Source organism: Mandrillus leucophaeus, unplaced genomic scaffold (assembly GCF_000951045.1).
Source record: "Mandrillus leucophaeus isolate KB7577 unplaced genomic scaffold, Mleu.le_1.0 Scaffold98, whole genome shotgun sequence".
Lineage (NCBI taxonomy): Eukaryota > Metazoa > Chordata > Mammalia > Primates > Cercopithecidae > Mandrillus > Mandrillus leucophaeus.
The window spans coordinates 155,559-173,486 of record NW_012110696.1 but is presented as its reverse complement, the minus strand read 5'-3'; the positions used below and the strand labels follow the sequence as shown (position 1 = coordinate 173,486).

The 17,928-nt window shown below is 43.7% G+C and overlaps 1 protein-coding gene across 6 annotated transcripts in view; it reads left to right on the top strand.

Annotated features, from left to right (window-relative positions):
* ADD1 (adducin 1 (alpha)) overlaps positions 1 to 17,928 on the top strand; it is a 103,265-nt gene that overhangs the window by 47,495 nt on the left and 37,842 nt on the right. For all 6 annotated transcript variants that reach the window (XM_011970831.1, XM_011970835.1, XM_011970829.1 and 3 more), the window contains 6 exons: positions 634 to 785; positions 11,659 to 11,739; positions 12,303 to 12,452; positions 15,850 to 15,993; positions 16,099 to 16,197; positions 16,925 to 17,101. In XM_011970831.1, the coding sequence (XP_011826221.1) occupies positions 634 to 785; positions 11,659 to 11,739; positions 12,303 to 12,452; positions 15,850 to 15,993; positions 16,099 to 16,197; positions 16,925 to 17,101 (803 nt within the window). The remainder of the gene's footprint in view (positions 1 to 633; positions 786 to 11,658; positions 11,740 to 12,302; positions 12,453 to 15,849; positions 15,994 to 16,098; positions 16,198 to 16,924; positions 17,102 to 17,928) is intronic.

Sequence of the window (17,928 nt, the reverse complement as noted above, 5' to 3'; positions counted from 1 at the left end):
GTGTTAGCCAGGATGGTCTCGATCTCCTGACCTCGTGATCCGCCCGTCTCGGCCTCCCAAAGTGCTGGGATTACAGGCTTGAGCCACCGCGCCCAGCCCATATTGGTTATTTCTATCTCCTGTCTTTCGTTAAGTCTGGCTGGAGGTTTATCTCATTTTATTATTTGTATTTTATTTTTAATCTTCTCAAAGATTCAACTTTTGCTTTAATCAAAAAGCCTTAAAAACACTTTTCTCTAATGTATACGTTTAATGCTGTAAATTTCCTTTTAAGTACTCTTTACTGCACCCCACAAATTTGGCTATCTTTTTGTTATTGATTTCTAACTTAATTGTGTTAGTATTGGAAAACAGTCATTAGGAAAGTGTCTTTGAAGTTGTCAAGACTTTATTGCCTAATGTGGAAGATAAATATCTCAGAACCATTAGTATTTGATTTACATTTGATAAGAAATGTTTATCTTTGAGGCTTTTTGATAAGTCTCTTGTTGCCTTGGCTATTCACAGCTAGGAACCTAAGCACTACAGCCTCAAACTCATGGCTTCAGGTGATCCTCCTGCCTTAGCCTGAGTAACTAGGACTACAGGCGTATACCACTGCACCTGGCTGAGTTTTGTTTTTCTGTATTTCAGGTCTTGGTATGGTGACTCCTGTGAACGATCTTAGAGGATCTGATTCAATTGCATATGACAAAGGAGAGAAGTTGTTGCGGTGTAAATTGGCAGCGTTTTATAGACTAGCAGATCTCTTTGGGTGGTCTCAGCTTATCTACAATCATATCACAGTGAGTATTCAATGGGGTAGTAACTGAAAGATAAATGAAATATTTTGTGTCTGGCACCACCTCTTTCCGTTTAGAAGAAGAGGAAAGCAGCCTGAGCTTCAATAAGTCTTGGAAATACCTCTTCTGATTCCTGACTACAGAGTCTAATAACCTGAGAATCAGCCAGTTTGGGTTAAAAGTTACAGGAATAGCAGTTCTTGAAAATTTCTTTCTTGCATGCTAACCTAATAAAACAACTAAGTGTTTACCAGATTATACATAGTTTCTAAAATTATTTTTATGCTTAAAAACCTAAGAATGATGATGTTTTCTTTCTTAGTCTGACCAAAGCCTTCCATCTCTCAAACTTATTTCTTCAGCTACTCCAGTTTTAACTGTTTTTCAACATTATTAGGATCTCTTTTCCTTCATTCTGGGTATCTGCTTTCTCTGGACCAAGTGCTGTTCTAACTGGGGTTTTATCAGTGGATAACATGAGTCCTTCCCTTATGGACAGTCACTTCTTCATCCCAATCCATTAGCCTATTGTTCATTCCCTACTTTGTCCATCTTGTATTTCCTGGTCCCTTGTTTCAGTAATACTCTGCCAATCCTGTACTATCCCTCCCAGCTTCTGAGTAGCCAAATCCTGCTGTGGAAGCCCTCCTAGCAGAGCCCATTGCCTTTCTCCATAGATTCACCCAAATCTCAAATGGACCCATGACAGCCTGGCAACCAGAACTCATCTCTCTTCCAACCTTACTAATATTCAAGCCTTCTCCACTATCTTTGAGACTCCCGACCTCTTTCTTCCACCAAATGACCTCATCATGTCACAGAAAAAGTGGGTACCCTTACTGACATTTGTAGCCATTCTGTACTCTTGACCACCTGTTACAATGTCCTGCCTTCTGCCTGTGGCCAGACTTTGCTCCCCTGGCTTGGAATTCCACCTTTCCTGCCTTCTTAGATTCCCAGTGCATTGCCAGGGTTCTTCTGTTCCTTCACTCGTTTGTAGAGGTAGCTTCTTCCTTTGAACTGCTTCCTTCCTTTGGTTTTGGAACTTGTTCCAGTCTTCTATTTTTTTTATGTCACTTCTTTTAAAGGATATTTTAAGTTGTTAATACAGTGCCTGCTGTTTGTATCAAGTGTACTTTATGCAGATGCCTAATTCCACCAATACGTGCATCTCTCAAGGCAAGCTGTTGAGTTTGCTGAAGCATTTCCTCCGTACTCACACGCACATAGGTTTTTCCACTCGTGGACTCACAACCAGCAGTGCTTCGTTAAGCTCCATTCTGGACTCAGAGGAATGCTAAGCCTCCTGAGGTGATGGTCTGGAGCTCACCTTGTGGTTAGTGTGTTATGCCTCTGGGACTTGATATTGGTCTCTGCCAGAGAGACTGAGTTGGCTTCCATCCATCTGTTCTTGTTTCCGCTTAAATGAACTTTTCAAAATGCAAGCCTTACCATGTCGTGCTCTTGTGTGCAGCACGTTCACTCTGTGTAGAATGTCACTGCTGCTTTATTCCCCTGTAGCAGTTACATCCATTCTGTGTGTTTAGCTGTAACTGTCCCTCTCTGCCCACAGGAATATAAGTTCCACAGGGAGAGCCTCTGTTGTGGTCTCTGCTGTAGCCCCAGGGCCCATGGCACAGAGTAGGCGTGCAGTAAACCTATGTCAGGTGAAAAACTGAATGAAACCCCTGCTTAACTGAAGTGACCTCAGTAAGATTGTGAACAAGAGCTCGCTGGACCTTTTGACATTTGATCAGTGGGTCCCATTAGCCTAGCACAAATGCCCGCTCCCTTCCTGGTAGCTACAGGGAAAGTGCTGGCCTCTGTCATCTAACCATACTTGACAGAATGCTGCAGTGGAGACTTAATGCTAAATGGTTGCCTGAAGATTAGTGCCATGAAAAAGGTACAGCTGTGGTAGGAAATGGAATCCCTAGCTGTGATAACAGCTTCATATTCTTTGCAGGTTTTAAAATGCTGTTTGTGGCCGGGCGCGGTGGCTCAAGCCTGTAATCCCAGCACTTTGGGAGGCCAAGACGGGCGGATCACGAGGTCAGGAGATCGAGACCATCCTGGCTGACACGGTGAAACCCCGTCTCTACTAAAATATACAAAAAAACTAGCCGGGCGAGGTGGCGGGCGCCTGTAGTCCCAGCTACTCGGGAGGCTGAGGCAGGAGAATGGCGTGAACCCGGGAGGCGGAGCTTGCAGTGAGCCAAGATCACGCCACTGCACTCCAGCCTGGGCGGCAGAGCGAGACTCTGTCTCAAAAAAAAAAAAAAAAAATTAAAAAAAAAAAAAAAAAAAAAAAAAAAAAATAAAAAAAAAAAAAATAAATAAATAAAATGCTATTTGCCTAGTCCTATTTTGAATGCTGATTAAATAAGTTTGAATTGGTTAAATTGTTTGTTTTCTCCTCCTTTAATTGTTTAAGAATTGGCAAAATTAAAACATAAGTGTTTACTCTTCTGTAAATTATCTCCATGGGGCTTAATACCAAGTAAAAAGAAATGCAAGTTACCTAAAATAAACTAGAACTAGAGAATCTTTAAGGAAGAAAGGTGTTGGTTTATTTTGTTTTACTATTATGGCATCTATTTCTTATTTACAATCTAGGTATGGTACAGACGCTTAACAGAAAAGCAAATACTAACAGTATCAACAAAAAGTGACAGCAGGTCATTCTGCCCTTTAAAGAGGGTCATAGGGATTTTCTGCTAAAGGGATTTAAATTTGCTAGTAGGTGTTAGAGGATTGGAGATGATTGTCTGAAGCAGATCTTTAAGATTGCATTGGATTTGGAGAAGTGTTTGTGGGGACTGGGGGGAGGGGGACAAGACAGGGTGGCCCAGTTAGCACAGTGTACTGGGCTTCCTCTCTTGGTGGCTCTTAGCTGATGGCTTGGCCTGTCCATCCTGATGTCAGTGGAATACCGTCAAGGCTTCACACCTGCAGAACGTGGCTGGTGCTCGTTCAACTCCATTCTGGATTCCAGAGAATGCTAAGCTCCAAGGTGATGGTCTGGACCCACCTTTGTGACCAGTGCCCTGTGCTTCAGGGATGTGATAGTGGTCTCCTCTGGAGGTACTGAATTGGGTACTGCGTTGGTCTGCAACAGGAGAGTCTCATTCTTCATACACAGAGAAGGGGCAGTACATGTGTGGGAAGAGACACACACACGGAGAGCAGTGCTGGTCTGACAGGGAGGGACCACTGCAGAGGAAACTGACTTCAAAATGTCCTCTATTTTTACTTGATGTTTGTAATTTTGCATTTTCTCCTTTTTCCTTTAGATTCAGAGAATTGAATGTTTTAAGCCTTTAAAATTAAAATATGTATTAATAGATCTGTTAAACTTACAGTTGGAAATAAGTCTTAAAATAAGTAAAGAGGGAAGCATTATTATATTAATTACAGCATTATTATTACTGTTTTTGAGATAGGGTCTCTCTGTCACCCAGGCTGGAGTGCAGTGGTGGAATCTCGGCTCACTGCAACCTCCACTGCCTCGGTTCAAGTGATCCTCCTGCCTCGGCCTCCCAAGTAGCTGGAACAGGTATGTGCCACCATGCGCAGGTGTGCACCACCATGCCACTGGCTAATTTTTGTATTTTTAGTAGAGACGGGGTTTCGCCATGTTGGCCAGGCTGGTCTCAAACTCCTGGCCTCAAGTGATCTGCCTGCCTCGGCCTCCCAAAGTGCTGGGATTACAGGTGTGAGCTACTGTGCCCAGCCCAGCATTATTTGTAATAATGAAATTATTATTATTATTATTTTAGGCAGAGTCTCGCTCTGTGGCCCAGGCTGGAGTGCTGTGGTATGATCTCGGCTCACTGCAACTTCCACCTCCCGGGTTCAAGCAGTTCTCCTGTCTCGGGCTCCCAAGTAGCAGGGATTACAGGCACCTGCCACCACACCCGGCTAATTTTTTTTTTTTTTTACTAGAGACAGCATTTCACCATGTTGGCCAAGCTGGTTTTGAACTCCTGACCTCAAGTGATCCACCCACCTTGGCCTCCCAAAGTGCTAGGGTTATAGGCGTGAGCCACTGCACCCAGCCAATAATGAAATATTTTAAGAGTCCTTGAGTATTCAGCAGTACATAGGAAATGGCTCAGTTATTCAGTATCAATTTGAGAAAATGTTATATACTATGAAAAACAATTACAAAATTATGTAGAACAAGTGAAACATGAAAAATGAAAGGTATTAGAAATGAGAAAATATGAAATGTATACTGTTTACAGCTATCTGAAATATGTGCATATATATATATATATATATATATATATATATAGACAAAAGAGAAATGACTGACCAAAAAAACAGCTCTGTAATATTTTTTAAATGTGGAACCTGACAGCATGCTTCTAAAATTAAGATGGAAGAGCAGAAGGCCAAGAATAGCTAAGACACTTGGCCGGGTGCGGTGGCTCACGCCTGTAATCCCAGCACTTTGGGAGGCCGAGGCGAGTGGATCACGAGGTCAGGAGATCGAGACCATGCTCGCTAACTCAGTGAAACCCCGTCTCTACTAAAAATACAAAAAATTAGGCGTGGTGGCGGGCGCCTGTAGTCCCAGCTGCTTGGGAGGCTGAGGCAGCAGAATGGTGTGAACCCGGGAGGTGGAGCTTGCAGTGAGCCGAGATCGTGCCACTGTATTCCAGCCTGGGCAACAGAGTAAGATTCTGTCTTGAGGGGGGAAAAAAATAGCTAAGACACTCCTGAAGAACAGCTTGGCAAGGAGATTTTTTCTACCAGATGTCAAACTTCATATAAAGTGGTGGTAATTAATATAGTGTCCTTTGGGCAAAGGAAGATGCAGATGGATCAGTGGGACCGAATTGCACGCATTGAAACAGAAATGCCGGGGTCGGCATTGCAGCTCAGTGGGGTGGGGGACGGACTTGGCAATGACGGGTGTTGGGACGCTTGGGTAGAAAAGTCACAAGTGGAAATAATTATATGAGACTTCTATACTATACATAATTACGAAGCAATCCCAGTGAATTAAAGATTAAATGTGAAACGTAATACTTTAACAATTTTAGGACTAATATATGTGAAAATCACTGGCCTTGAACCTCTGGCCTAAGGAAAGATGTCTTGTGATACAAAAATCACTTATAAAAGAAAAGATGGTTAAATTTGTCTACATTTGAAGTAAACAAAATTTTTCCTTATTAAAAGATACCATAGGCCAGGCGTGGTGGCTCACGCCTGTAATCCCAGCATTTTGAGAGGCTGAGGTGGGTGGATCACCTGACGTTAGGAGTTCGAGACCAGCCTGGCCAACATGGTGAAAACCTATCTCTACCAAAAAATACAAAAAAAATTAGCCAGGCATGGTGGCGTGCCTGTAGTCCCAGCTGCTGGGGAGGCCGAGACAGGAGAATCGCTTGAACCCTAGAGGCAGAGGTTGTAGCGAGCTGAGATTGTGCCACTGCACTCCAGCCTGGGTGGCAGAGTGAGACCCTGTCTCAAAAAAAAAAAAAAAAAGATAAAAGATACCATAAAGACAGTAATAATAAAAGCCGCAACCCGGAAGGTTTGTCCCACATGTAGCCAACAGAAATTAATATCTGGGGCTGGGTGCAGCGGTTCACGCCTGTAATCTCTACACTTTGGGAGACCAAATTGGGCACATCACTTGAGGCCAGGAGTTTGAGACTAATGTGGCCAACATGTGAAACTCCGTCTCTGCTAAAAATACAAAATTAGCCAAGCATGATGGCGCGTGCCTGTAATCCCAGCTACTCGGAGGCTGAGACAGGAATCACTTGAACTTGGGAGGTGTAGGATGCAGTGAGCTGAAATCGTGCCACTGCACTCCAGCCAGGGTGACAGAGCGAGACTCCGTCTCAAAAAAAAAAAAAAAAAAAAAAAGAAATCATATCTGGAATAGATAACTGTCAGTAAGAAAAAGACAAACCAGTATAAAATGGACAAAAGGCAAGAAAGGAGTTTCACAGAAGGGGAGATAAGAATGCCTTATAAAAATATGAAGTTACTGAAATCATTTAGTAACCAGGAAATTATAAATTCAAATTCATATCACAAATGTCATAGATACCAGGATTTTTTTTTTTTTTTTTTTTTTTTTGGAGACAGAGTCTCATTCTGTCACCCAGGCTGGAGTCAGTGGCATGATCTCTGCTCCCTGTAGCCTCCACCTCCCGGGTTCAGGGGATTCTCCTGCCTCAGCTTCCCGAGTAGCTGGCACTACAGGCATGTGCCACCACACGCCACTAATTTTTGTATTTTTAGTAGAGACAGGGTTTCACCATATTGGGCAGGCTGGTCTCGAACTCCTGACCTCGTGATCTGCCTGCCTCGGCCTCCCAAAGCGCTGGGATTACAGGCGTCAGCCACTGCGCCTGGTCCCAGACATCAGATTTTAATTTTTAAAAAAGATGGTTGTAGACGCACAGAACTACCATGTACTTACTACTGCAGGACTGTATCTTCAATTAGGCTCTTTGGAAAATAACTTGGTGTTACCTCCTATTTTATTATGCTAGAGAAACTTGAATATGTACAGTAGGAGACGGGTACAAGAATGTTTATGGCAGCATAGTTTTTAATAGCAAAGACTGAAACCACATCCACTTATGGAAGAATAGATTCATAAATTTTAGTGTATTCATTGAGTGGATACTATACAGCAGTGAAAATAAATTATAGTCATGTTGGTCATAATCTGGAGGAATCACAAAAATAATGTTGAGAAAAAAGTCAGTGAAAAACATAGTATGATTTCAATTATGTAAAGTTAATAAGCAGGTAAAAATTAAACAATAAATTGCTTAGGGATGACTGGGAAAACTGTAAAGAAAAAAGGGAATGCTTACTACGTAATTCTGAATAGTGGTTACTTTTGGGTTATGAGGGAAGAGAAACAGCTTCAGAGATAACTGGAATTATTGTATTTCTTTCTTTTTCTTTTTTGAGATGGAGTCTTTCTCTGTCGCCCAGGCTGAAGTGCAGTGGCGCGATCTCGGCTGTCTGCAAGCTCTGTGTACCAGGTTCACACCATTCTCCTGCCTCAACCTCCCGAGTAGCTGGGAGTATAGGCGCCCGCCACCACGCCCGGCTAATTTTTTTTTGTATTTGTAGTAGAGACAGGGTTTCACCGTTTTAGCCAGGATGGTCTCCATCTCCTGACCACGTGATCCACCCTTCTCGGTCTCCCAAAGTGCTGGGATTACAGATGTGAGCCACCGCACCTGGCCACTAGAATTACTGTATTTCTTAAGCTAATTGATAGCTACGTGGATGTTTGACTTACACTTACATTGTCTTATATCTTCTAAATACCCTTGTATCTTCTAAATACCCTTGTATGTGTGTTTTCAAAATAAAGGCTTTTAAAATAAGCAAAAAAAAAAAAAAAAAATCTGAAACTTAATCTTTTCCTATTTTCATCCTTATTTTTCTTCATTCCAACCAGTATATACACAGATCCCTTGTTTTATGTTTTGTTTTGACCGAACTTAGGAATTAAGACAGCTGCTTACTTTTGTGTTAAATAGTTTAAAAGGTCAGCATGGGCCAGGTACAGTGACTCCTGCCTGTAATCCCAGCACTTTGGGAGGCCAAGGCAGGAGGATCATTTGAGCTCAAAAGTTTGGGACCAGCTTGGGCAACATAGTGAAACCCTGTCTCTATTTAAAAAAAAAAGAAAAAAGAAGAAAGTCTGCATGCTTTTTAAGATAAAGGAGGCTGGGCACAGTGGCTCACGCCTGTAATCCTAGCATTTTTGGAGACCAGAAAAAGTGGGCACATCACTTGAGGCCATGAGTTTGAGACCAGCCTGGCCGACGTGGTGAAACCCTGTCTCTACTAAAAATACAGAAATTAGCTGGGCATGGTGTGCCTGTAATCCCAGCTACTCAGAGGCTGAGGCAGGAGAATCACTTGAACCCGGGAGGCAAAGGTTGCAGTGAGCTGATAACATGCCCCTGCACTCCAGGCGACAGAATGAGCTTTGTCTCAAAAACAGGAAAAAAAAAAAAAAAAAAAAGGATAAAGGAGCTGACTTTAGGAAATAGGAAGCAAGGCTCACTCAGCTTTGCAAAGAAGTGGGTCATAGAGATTTATAGAGACTGGGTGTTGTAGTTCACTATCCATGTAAATGACCCCAGCAATGATTTACTGTTGCTGCTCCCACTACCACTAATGATGGTAATAATGGGGAGATGCCATTTATTGCAAGCTTTATTGTCAACACAGGCTCTTTTCATCCCCACTTAGTCATGAGGAAAACAGGGTGCCCAAAACATCATAGCCAGTTCTTGGCAGAGCTAGGATTTGAACCCAAATCTTATCTGACTTTGGATTTTGTGCTCTTAACCCTGTTATGCTCTACTAAGGCAATCAGGTGAGTTTAGCCTAAAGATCATATAAAGGGAGACAGGATAGATTCAGATGCCTGAAAATTAGATTGTAGAAGGGGGTTAGACTTTGTTCTGTGTTATATACTAGAGGCAGTGGTGACAAACACAGGAAAACAGATTTCTTCTCAGTGCTAGAAAGAACGTTTTAATCCTTACGTCTGTCCAGCAGCTGTTTGTCACAGTGCTTCAGCACCCATGACGTGGTGGGCTCTCATTGAGTAGGTGGCCATTTCTTTCCTGAATGAAGAAATGAGGGAGGCTGGAGTGAGCATCCCCGTCACTGAAACTAGAACAAGCAGACCCTGGGTGTGCTTCGATTTGGGCCACTACAGAAGAGATCACTATGTGGGTTAGGAAGCTGGACTAAACACCTTAAGTCATTTTCAACAAACACTCAGCTCCACCTATCTGACCCTAGTTAGGATCTGGGTTCCTTAACCCAGTGGTAAATGTGTTTGAACTTAATCTTTAGGAAGCCTTTTGAGCCTATACCAAAATCATTATAAAAACTAGATTGAATATTTTTGAGGGCAGGTCTCTTCTTTTTCACTGCTGTATTCCTAGTGTCTAGCATATGCTCGATGCATAGTGTAAACCAAATCTGAATTACTGTGGAAGAAAAACATACCATATGAAGAGGCAAACCAACGAAGGCAATGAGGATGTGGTGTTGTAGAGACTTAAAAAATGAATTATGCTGGGCACAGTGGCTCACACCTCTAATCCTAGCATTTTGAGAGGCTGAGGCAGGAGAATTGCTTGAGCTCAGGAGTTCAAGACAAGCCTGGGCAACTTAGTGAGACCCCATCTCTACCAAAATAAAAATTTAAAAAATAGGCAGGCTTAATGACTTGTGCGTGTAGTCCCAGCTGCTCAGGAGGCTGAGATGTGTGAATCGCTTGAGCCAGGAGGTTGAGGCTGCAGTGAGCGTGATCGTGCCACTGCATTACAGCCTGGGCAACAGAGTGAGACCCCATCTCAAAAAAAAAAAAAAACAAAAACAAACCAAAACGGCTCAAGCAGTAAGGAAGAGATTGCTGTCATTGTGATTTTTATGATCAACATCCTACAGGTTGGTTTTAATTATTTATTTTATTTTATTTTTTTTTATTGACATAGGGTCTTATCTGTCACCCAGGCTAGAGTGCAGTGGCATGATCATGACTCACTGCAACCTCTGCCTCTTGGGTTCCAAGTGATTCTCATGCCTCAGCCACCTGAGTGGCTAGGACTGCAGGCACCTGCCACCACACGCGGCTAAGTTGTATATTTTATTTTTTTTTTAGTACAGACAGGGTTTTGCCATGTTGACCAGGCTGGTCCCAAACTCCTGGCCTCAAGTGATCCACTTGTCTTCACCTCCCAAAGCGCTAGGATTACAGGCTTGAGCCACAGTGCCCAGCCTAGGTGTTAAGTATTTTTAAAAATTCATTTTGTCAGCCAGGCGCGGTGGCTCAAGCCTGTAATCCCAGCGCTTTGGGAGGCCGAGACGGGCGGATCATGAGGTCAGGAGATCGAGACCATCCTGGCTAACAAGGTGAAATCCCATCTCTACTAAAAATACAAAAAATTAGCCGGGCGTGGTGGCAGGCGCCTGTAGTCCCAGCTACTCGGGAGGCTGAGGCAGGAGAATGACGTGAACCCGGGAGGCGGAGCTTGCGGTGAGCTGAGATCGCACCACTGCACTCCAGCCTGGGCCACAGAGCCAGACTCGGTCTCAAAAAATAAAAAATTCATTTTGTCAATGCCTACTGCAGCAAGGAGAAAAAAAAAGGACATTCTGTTTGACTTTTTAAAAGTAAGTTTTGGCCAGGCAGGGGGCTCATGCCTATAATCCCAGCACTTTGAGAGGCCAAGGCAGGTGGATCAATTGAGCCCGGGAGTTTTTGAGACCAGCCTGGCCAGCGTGGCGAAACCCTGTCTCTATACAAAATACAAAAATTAGCTGGTCATGGTGTTGTGCACTTGTAGTCCCAGCTACTTGGGAGGCTGAGGTGGGAGGATCACTTGATCCTGGGAGGCAGAAGTTGCAGTGAGCCATGATCACGCCACTGCACTCCAGCCTGGGCAACAGAGTGAGACCCTGTCTCCAAAAAAAAAAAAAAAAAGTAAGTTTTGGTTTTCATTGTTATATCCCTGAGGGTGAGACCTTTTTGTCTTTGACACTGGCAGCCACTAGAAAGTGCAATAGAGTAACCCAGCAGTAATGTATTGACCTGTCAGAAGGCTAGTGTGGAACTATTTTTTTCCTGTATAAAGTCAGTTATCATGAACGTGAGCAAGAAGCACTTTATATATGTGATAAATTAGTACAATAGAATAATGGAAAGCTTCCAGTACACCTTAGCTTCGTGACAGGCATTGTGCATGAACACTTCCCTGCATAGCTCACTCTAAACAAACCTATGAGTTTGTAGCCTGAAAGAGATGCAAATAATTTCACTTGAATCTTTGAGCTAATTCAGTCATTTTCCCCACAGACCAGAGTGAACTCTGAGCAGGAACACTTCCTCATTGTACCTTTTGGGCTTCTTTACAGTGAAGTGACTGCATCCAGTTTGGTAAGAATGTCCTTCTCTTTGGTAGCTTGTATGTGCAGGTCATATTAGGTCATTTGACATCTTCAGATCAGCTAAATATGTAAAACCCAAGAAAAAAGAAAGAGCCTGTGTTTTATGTGATGTGTTCAGTTACAGAAAAACCTTTGAGAGAAGTTACAAATATTGTCACCTTGGGTTTCAATAGTTTCTAGTGAGGGTAATTTGAAGTCCTCTTGCGGTGGGGTACATTGGCTCACACCTGTAATTCCAGTACTTTGGGAGGTCAATGCGGGTGGATTACTTGAGTCCAGAAGTTCGAGACCAGTCTGGCCAATATGACAATACCCCAACTCTACAAAAAAATACAAAAATTAGCCGTGCATGTGGTGCACACCTGTATGTAGTCCCAGCTACCTGGGAGGCTGAGGTGGGAGAATTGTTGGAACCTGGGAGGTGGAGGATGCAGTAAGCCGAGGTCGCACCACTGCACTCCAGCCTGGGTGACAGAGCCAGACCATATCAAAAAAAAAAGAAAGAAAAATGAAGTCCTCATGGTATTTAAATGTTTTGTTTTTTATTTTCAGGTTAAGATCAATCTGCAAGGAGATGTAGTAGATCGTGGAAGCACTAATCTGGGAGTAAATCAAGCTGGCTTCACCTTACACTCTGCAATTTATGCTGCACGCCCGGACGTGAAGTGTGTTGTGCACATTCACACCCCAGCAGGGGCCGCGGTGAGTGGCTGCCCTGGTAGCATCTCAAGTTTTAAAGCTGCTTAGTGAAAGGCACTGCACATTTCCTCTGACTTGCCCTTCCTTGTTTATAGTCAGTAAAACTAATTTTGTTGAATATAAAAAAAATGGTTTACCACTAAGTGTGACTTTCTTAAAATAATTGTTTTTTCCTTGTAAGGGATCCATATATCCCATTTAATTTTGAAAAACATGTAATAAGTCTGAAAATGCCTATTAGATTTAACAATTAGAAAATTATGGCTGGGCCTGGTGGCTCATGCCTATAATCACACGGCTTTGGGATGCTGAGGTGAGAGGATTGCTGAGCCCAGGAGTTGGAGACCAGCCTGGGCAACATAGTGAGACCCCATCTGTACAAAAAAATTAAAAAATTAACCAGGTGTGATGCATGCCTGTACTCCCAGCTACTTGGGAGGCTGAGGTGCAAGATTTTGAACCAAGGAGGTTGAGGTTTCAGTGAGCTATGATTGTGCCACTGAACTCTAGCCTGAGTGACAGTAAGACCTTGTCTCAAAAAAGTAAAATAACAGTAAACAAAACAAAGTTATAGAGACTTGAGGGAGAGGTAAGATTTCAGGGTGTCAAAGACTGTGGGGAAGTGCAAAATGACAGCAGTAAGCAGGCACCTCATTCGAGAACAAGAATGGGAAAAGGAGAGGGCAAGCTGGCGTGGCGGGTTCAGGGTGCTGTGGGCTCAGGGAAGGGTTTTTGGGGTGCAGGAAACTTGAACATGAGGACAGTCTGTGAGGATGAGCTGGGGAAAGGGAGAGGTTGAAGCCTAGAAACCAACCTGTCCAGCTCCCTGTAGCCATCCAGCGGGACCCAGGCTGGATTGTGACGGGGAGAAGAAAAGGAGCAGCTGGGGGAAGAGACACAGGCAGTGCAGGCTGTTATGAGGCTTGGCTTCCAAGCTGCTCAGGAGCCCTCCCCTCCCCCTTCTGGTATGAACGGGCCACCTTGACAAAGCCCCAGACCCCTCCGTGTGAAAGTGCACATGCAGGCTATCTGCTCAATGTCATGTGAAAGCACAGTACTTGAGAAATATGCTTTTTATCACCAATTCTGTGTAAGAACTTTTGGGGTTTATTGTACAACAGATGACCTTATTGATTCAGTAATGCTGTATTTTAATTGATCTTGGGTTTTTTTTTGGAGATGGAGTCTTGCTGTCACGCAGGCTGAAGTGCAGTGGCGTACTCTCAGCTCACTGGAACCTCTGCCCCTCGGGTTCAAGCAATTCTCTTGCTTCAGCCTCCCAAGTAGCTGGGACTACAGGTGCACACCACCACGCCCGGCTAATTTTTGTACTTTTAGTCAAGATGGGGTTTCATCATGTTGACCAGGCTGGTCTCGAACTCCAGACCTCAAGTGATCTGCCCACCTTGGCCTCCCAAAGTGCTGGGATTACAGGCGTGAACCACCACGCCCAACCTGATCTTGATGTTTTAATGTCATGTGTGTTAGATTATTTGGATGAATATTACCTCTGGTTTGTTTCATCGTGGTTTAATAGATACGTCATTGTGTGAATGATGTGATTTTTTTTTCCTGGAAGAATGCATGTCACTCCAGCCACTAAAATGTTTATGGATTTTTAAGAAGTTTTTTTTTTTTTTTTTTTTTTAGACGGAGTCTCGCTCTGTCGCCCGGGCTGGAGTGCGGTGGCGCGATCTCGGCTTACTGCAAGCTCCGCCTCCCTGGTTCACGCCATTCTCCTGCCTCAGCCTCCTGAGTAGCTGGGACTACAGGTGCCGCCACCATGCCCGGCTAGTTTTTTGTATTTTTTTTTAGTAGAGACGGGGTTTCACCGTGTTAGCCAGGATGGTCTTGATCTCCTGACCTTGTGATCCGCCCGTCTCGGCCTCCCAAAGTGCTGGGATTACAGGCTTGAGTCACCGCGCCCGGCCAAGAAGTATTAAAGGTACTTTTGACAATATGGTTATGAACAGCTATCATGTAATGTGTTTTTGTTTGTTTTTTTGAGACAGGATCTCACTCTGTCTCCCAGGCTGGAGTGCAGTGGCACGATCTTGGCTCACTGCAACTTCCACCTCCTGGGTTCTAAACAATTCTCCCACCTCAGTCTCCTGAGTAGCTGGGACTACAGGGACGTGCCACTTCACCTGGCTGATGTTTGTATTTTTTGGTAGAGATGGGGTTTCACCATGTTGACCAGGCTGGTCTTGAACTCCTGGCTTCAAGTGATCTGCCTGCCTTGGCTCCCAGATTACTGGGTTTATGGGCATGAGCCACTGCGCCCAGCCTGTTTTTAAAATTATCAAAATAATTTTGCTTGGTAAGGAAATTTCTTGTATGAGAGCTGATACTATGGAAGGAGTTAAAGGTGGTACTGTCTTTTTAGATGAACTTTTCTGTATGGAATTGTTGTACCTAAAGATAGTTTTTGAATCTTCGGAGCCTGTTACTTTAGGGTCATAATGTTGCTGTCTTTAGAAGACCTTCAAAAATGGCATATTCTGAGGCCACTCTGGGGAATTTTAGGAAACTTAAGGACTCTATGAACACTTAGATTTTTCTCTTTGAGAGTCAGTTTTACTTAAATACATGTAGAGAAATTATATAAGAAATTATATATAAATTGTATATATATAATTATATATATACAAACTTGTATAAATTTGCTTTCATCTAATTTTTAGGTGTTTCAATGTTATCTACAACCTAAGATAAAAAGTACACAAAACTTTAGAGCACTTGGAAAACCTCCTCCTTTTTTTTTTTTTTTTTTTTTTAAGAGATGAGGGTCTCATATGTTGCCCAGGCTGGCTTTGAATTCCTGCGTTCAGGATTTCTCCTGCTTCAGCCTCTTGAGTAGCCTCTTGACTACAGATGCATGCCATCACATCTGGCTAATTTAAAAATATTATTTGTAGAGGCGGGGATCTCCCTTTGTTGCCCAGGCTGACCTCGTACTTCCGGGCTCAAGTGATCCACCTGCCTTAGCCTCTTGAATGTTGGGATTACAGGTGTGAGCCACCATACCTGACGGGAAGCCTTCTTTTGAAATGTACTGAGTCCTCAGAGGAGTCTGTGGTCTGCTCCTTGCACTAGATGCAGTGCTCATTGTATAATTAAATCCAGGTTTACACAGCACTTATAATCAGTGGGAAAAAGTCTAGAAAGATGCGGATTTTCTTTTGAAGCTCTCCTAGTTTAAGGATAATTTTGTTTTTAAGTGTGAATTGTTAGCACTGGAAGTCAAGTTTGTCTTAAGTTCATAGATTGATTTGTTTTCAAGAAGAGAACAAAAACACTTCCCTTCCTATTTTATTTCTGCGAGGAAAGCATTTACCATATCATTGGTCATTGTGTAACCCCGGCTTTTCCTTCTTCATGGTGACCATTTGGTCTCTAGGTCTCTGCGATGAAATGTGGCCTCTTGCCAATCTCCCCGGAGGCACTTTCCCTTGGAGAAGTGGCTTATCATGACTACCATGGCATTCTGGTTGATGAAGAGGAAAAAGTTTTGATTCAGAAAAATCTGGGGCCTAAAAGCAAGGTCAGTAGGCGTCTAATCTGGTATTTAAAGTACAGCAGAAAGAAGAGTAAAGCAAAGGACCAGTCTTCTTGTCCAGCTCCATAGAGCACTCCTGCTTCTCCTCAGGTTCTTATTCTCCGGAACCATGGGCTCGTGTCAGTTGGAGAGAGCGTTGAGGAGGCCTTCTATTACATCCATAACCTTGTGGTTGCCTGTGAGATCCAGGTAGGGGACAGCCATTCCAATCACTCTGCAGTTTATTTAGATGTGTCTGGGGTTCACATAGATTTTTTGATACTTACCGAGTAGAAGAGGAGTCTTTGAGCAATCTCTTTGCCAAAGATAAGCTCATGGATTTGGGACTTGATCAGGAGAAATGCTGTTTCACTGATTGAAGTTGGCAAAGGATTACTGGACTTTTCATTTCTAATTTTTAAATTTTCAAATATGTCAGTCACTACCGTTTATGGAGTACTGGTGTGTACCAGGCCTGGCATCAGGTGCTTAGCGTGTGTCATCTCGTACGTGATGTCGTGTGACCCCCCCACAGTACTCTTTGAAAAAGCAGGCATAAAGAAGTAGAGACTCAGAGAGTTGCCTGCAGCTTACAGCTGTGAGTTCCCCTCTGCTCTGTCAGCCCTTAGTCCATGTTCTCCCCTTTGCTTCTTGACTTATGTCTGTGGCGTAGTGAGGTCCCAAGTCCTTTGTAGGATCCTGAAAGGTGCTGTGTTTTCTCATTTCTCTGCCAACTTTGGTGCCCAATATTTTTGTCATGCTAAAGAAATACATCTGAAAGTAAGCCTGTGATCAGTCTATCACTATGCATTCTACATTTTCTATTCTTACACTCTAGAGATTTGGTTTCTTTTGAAATCTGCATTTTTATTCAAGTCATCTGACCCTCTTGATCTCAGTAAGGAACTCAAGCCATGCTGTGTGTGTTTTGGAAAAGGTTCGAACTCTGGCCAGTGCAGGAGGACCAGACAACTTAGTCCTGCTGAATCCTGAGAAGTACAAAGCCAAGTCCCGTTCCCCAGGGTCTCCTGTAGGAGAAGGCACTGGATCGCTTCCCAAGTGGCAGATTGGTGAGCAGGAATTTGAAGCCCTCATGCGGATGCTTGATAATCTGGTAAGAGTGGTGCCACTACTTGATGATAAACCTTATGTCTAAAAGCACCAGTGTTGGTGTTCTTATAGCAAGTGAGATTGCTGTCTTTATGCAGTATCTGAATATTTTCACCCTCAAAGTCATGAAGAAGCAGTAAATTACAATAAAATATAGAGGTGAAGGGTTCCTGGTATTGTTTTTTTTTTTTTTTTTTGAGACAGAGTCTCGCTGTGCTGGAGAGCAGTGGCGTGATCTCGGCTCACTGCAAGCTCTGCCTCCCAGGTTCACGCCATTCTCCTGCCTCAGCCTGCCGAGTAGCTGGGACTACAGCCGTCCACCACCATGCCTGGCTAATTTTTTGTATTTTTAGTAGAGACGGGGTTTCACCGTGTTAGCCAGGATGGTTTCAGATCTCCTGACCTCGTGATCCGCCCGCCTCAGCCTCCCAAAGTGCTGGGATTACAGGCGTGAGCCACCGCGCTCGGCCTATTGTTTTATTTTTTAAAGATAACCTTTGTGTTTGGACTCAGTGGGGACAAGAGCACAGAGAATGCATAGGCTGCTGAATGACCAGCTGCATCAGCTCAGTCCCCACCGTCCCACAAGCAAGCGAGAGAGGTGGCGCTTTTGAAATAGGTCAGTCAGGTACTTAGGCTTTTGCCTTAACAGCAGGTCCTGGCTGTTTGGGGCCTGATGACTGTGTTACATGGGTATCCACTCCCTGTCCACAGTGTGGGAGCCCCTGAGCTGCTTATTGCAGGGACAGAACCCGGCATGGTCCAGAGGGCAGGCCCGTGGGGCCTCCAGCACACAAGGAAAGTGAGCCCACACTGTGATAGGAGGACACG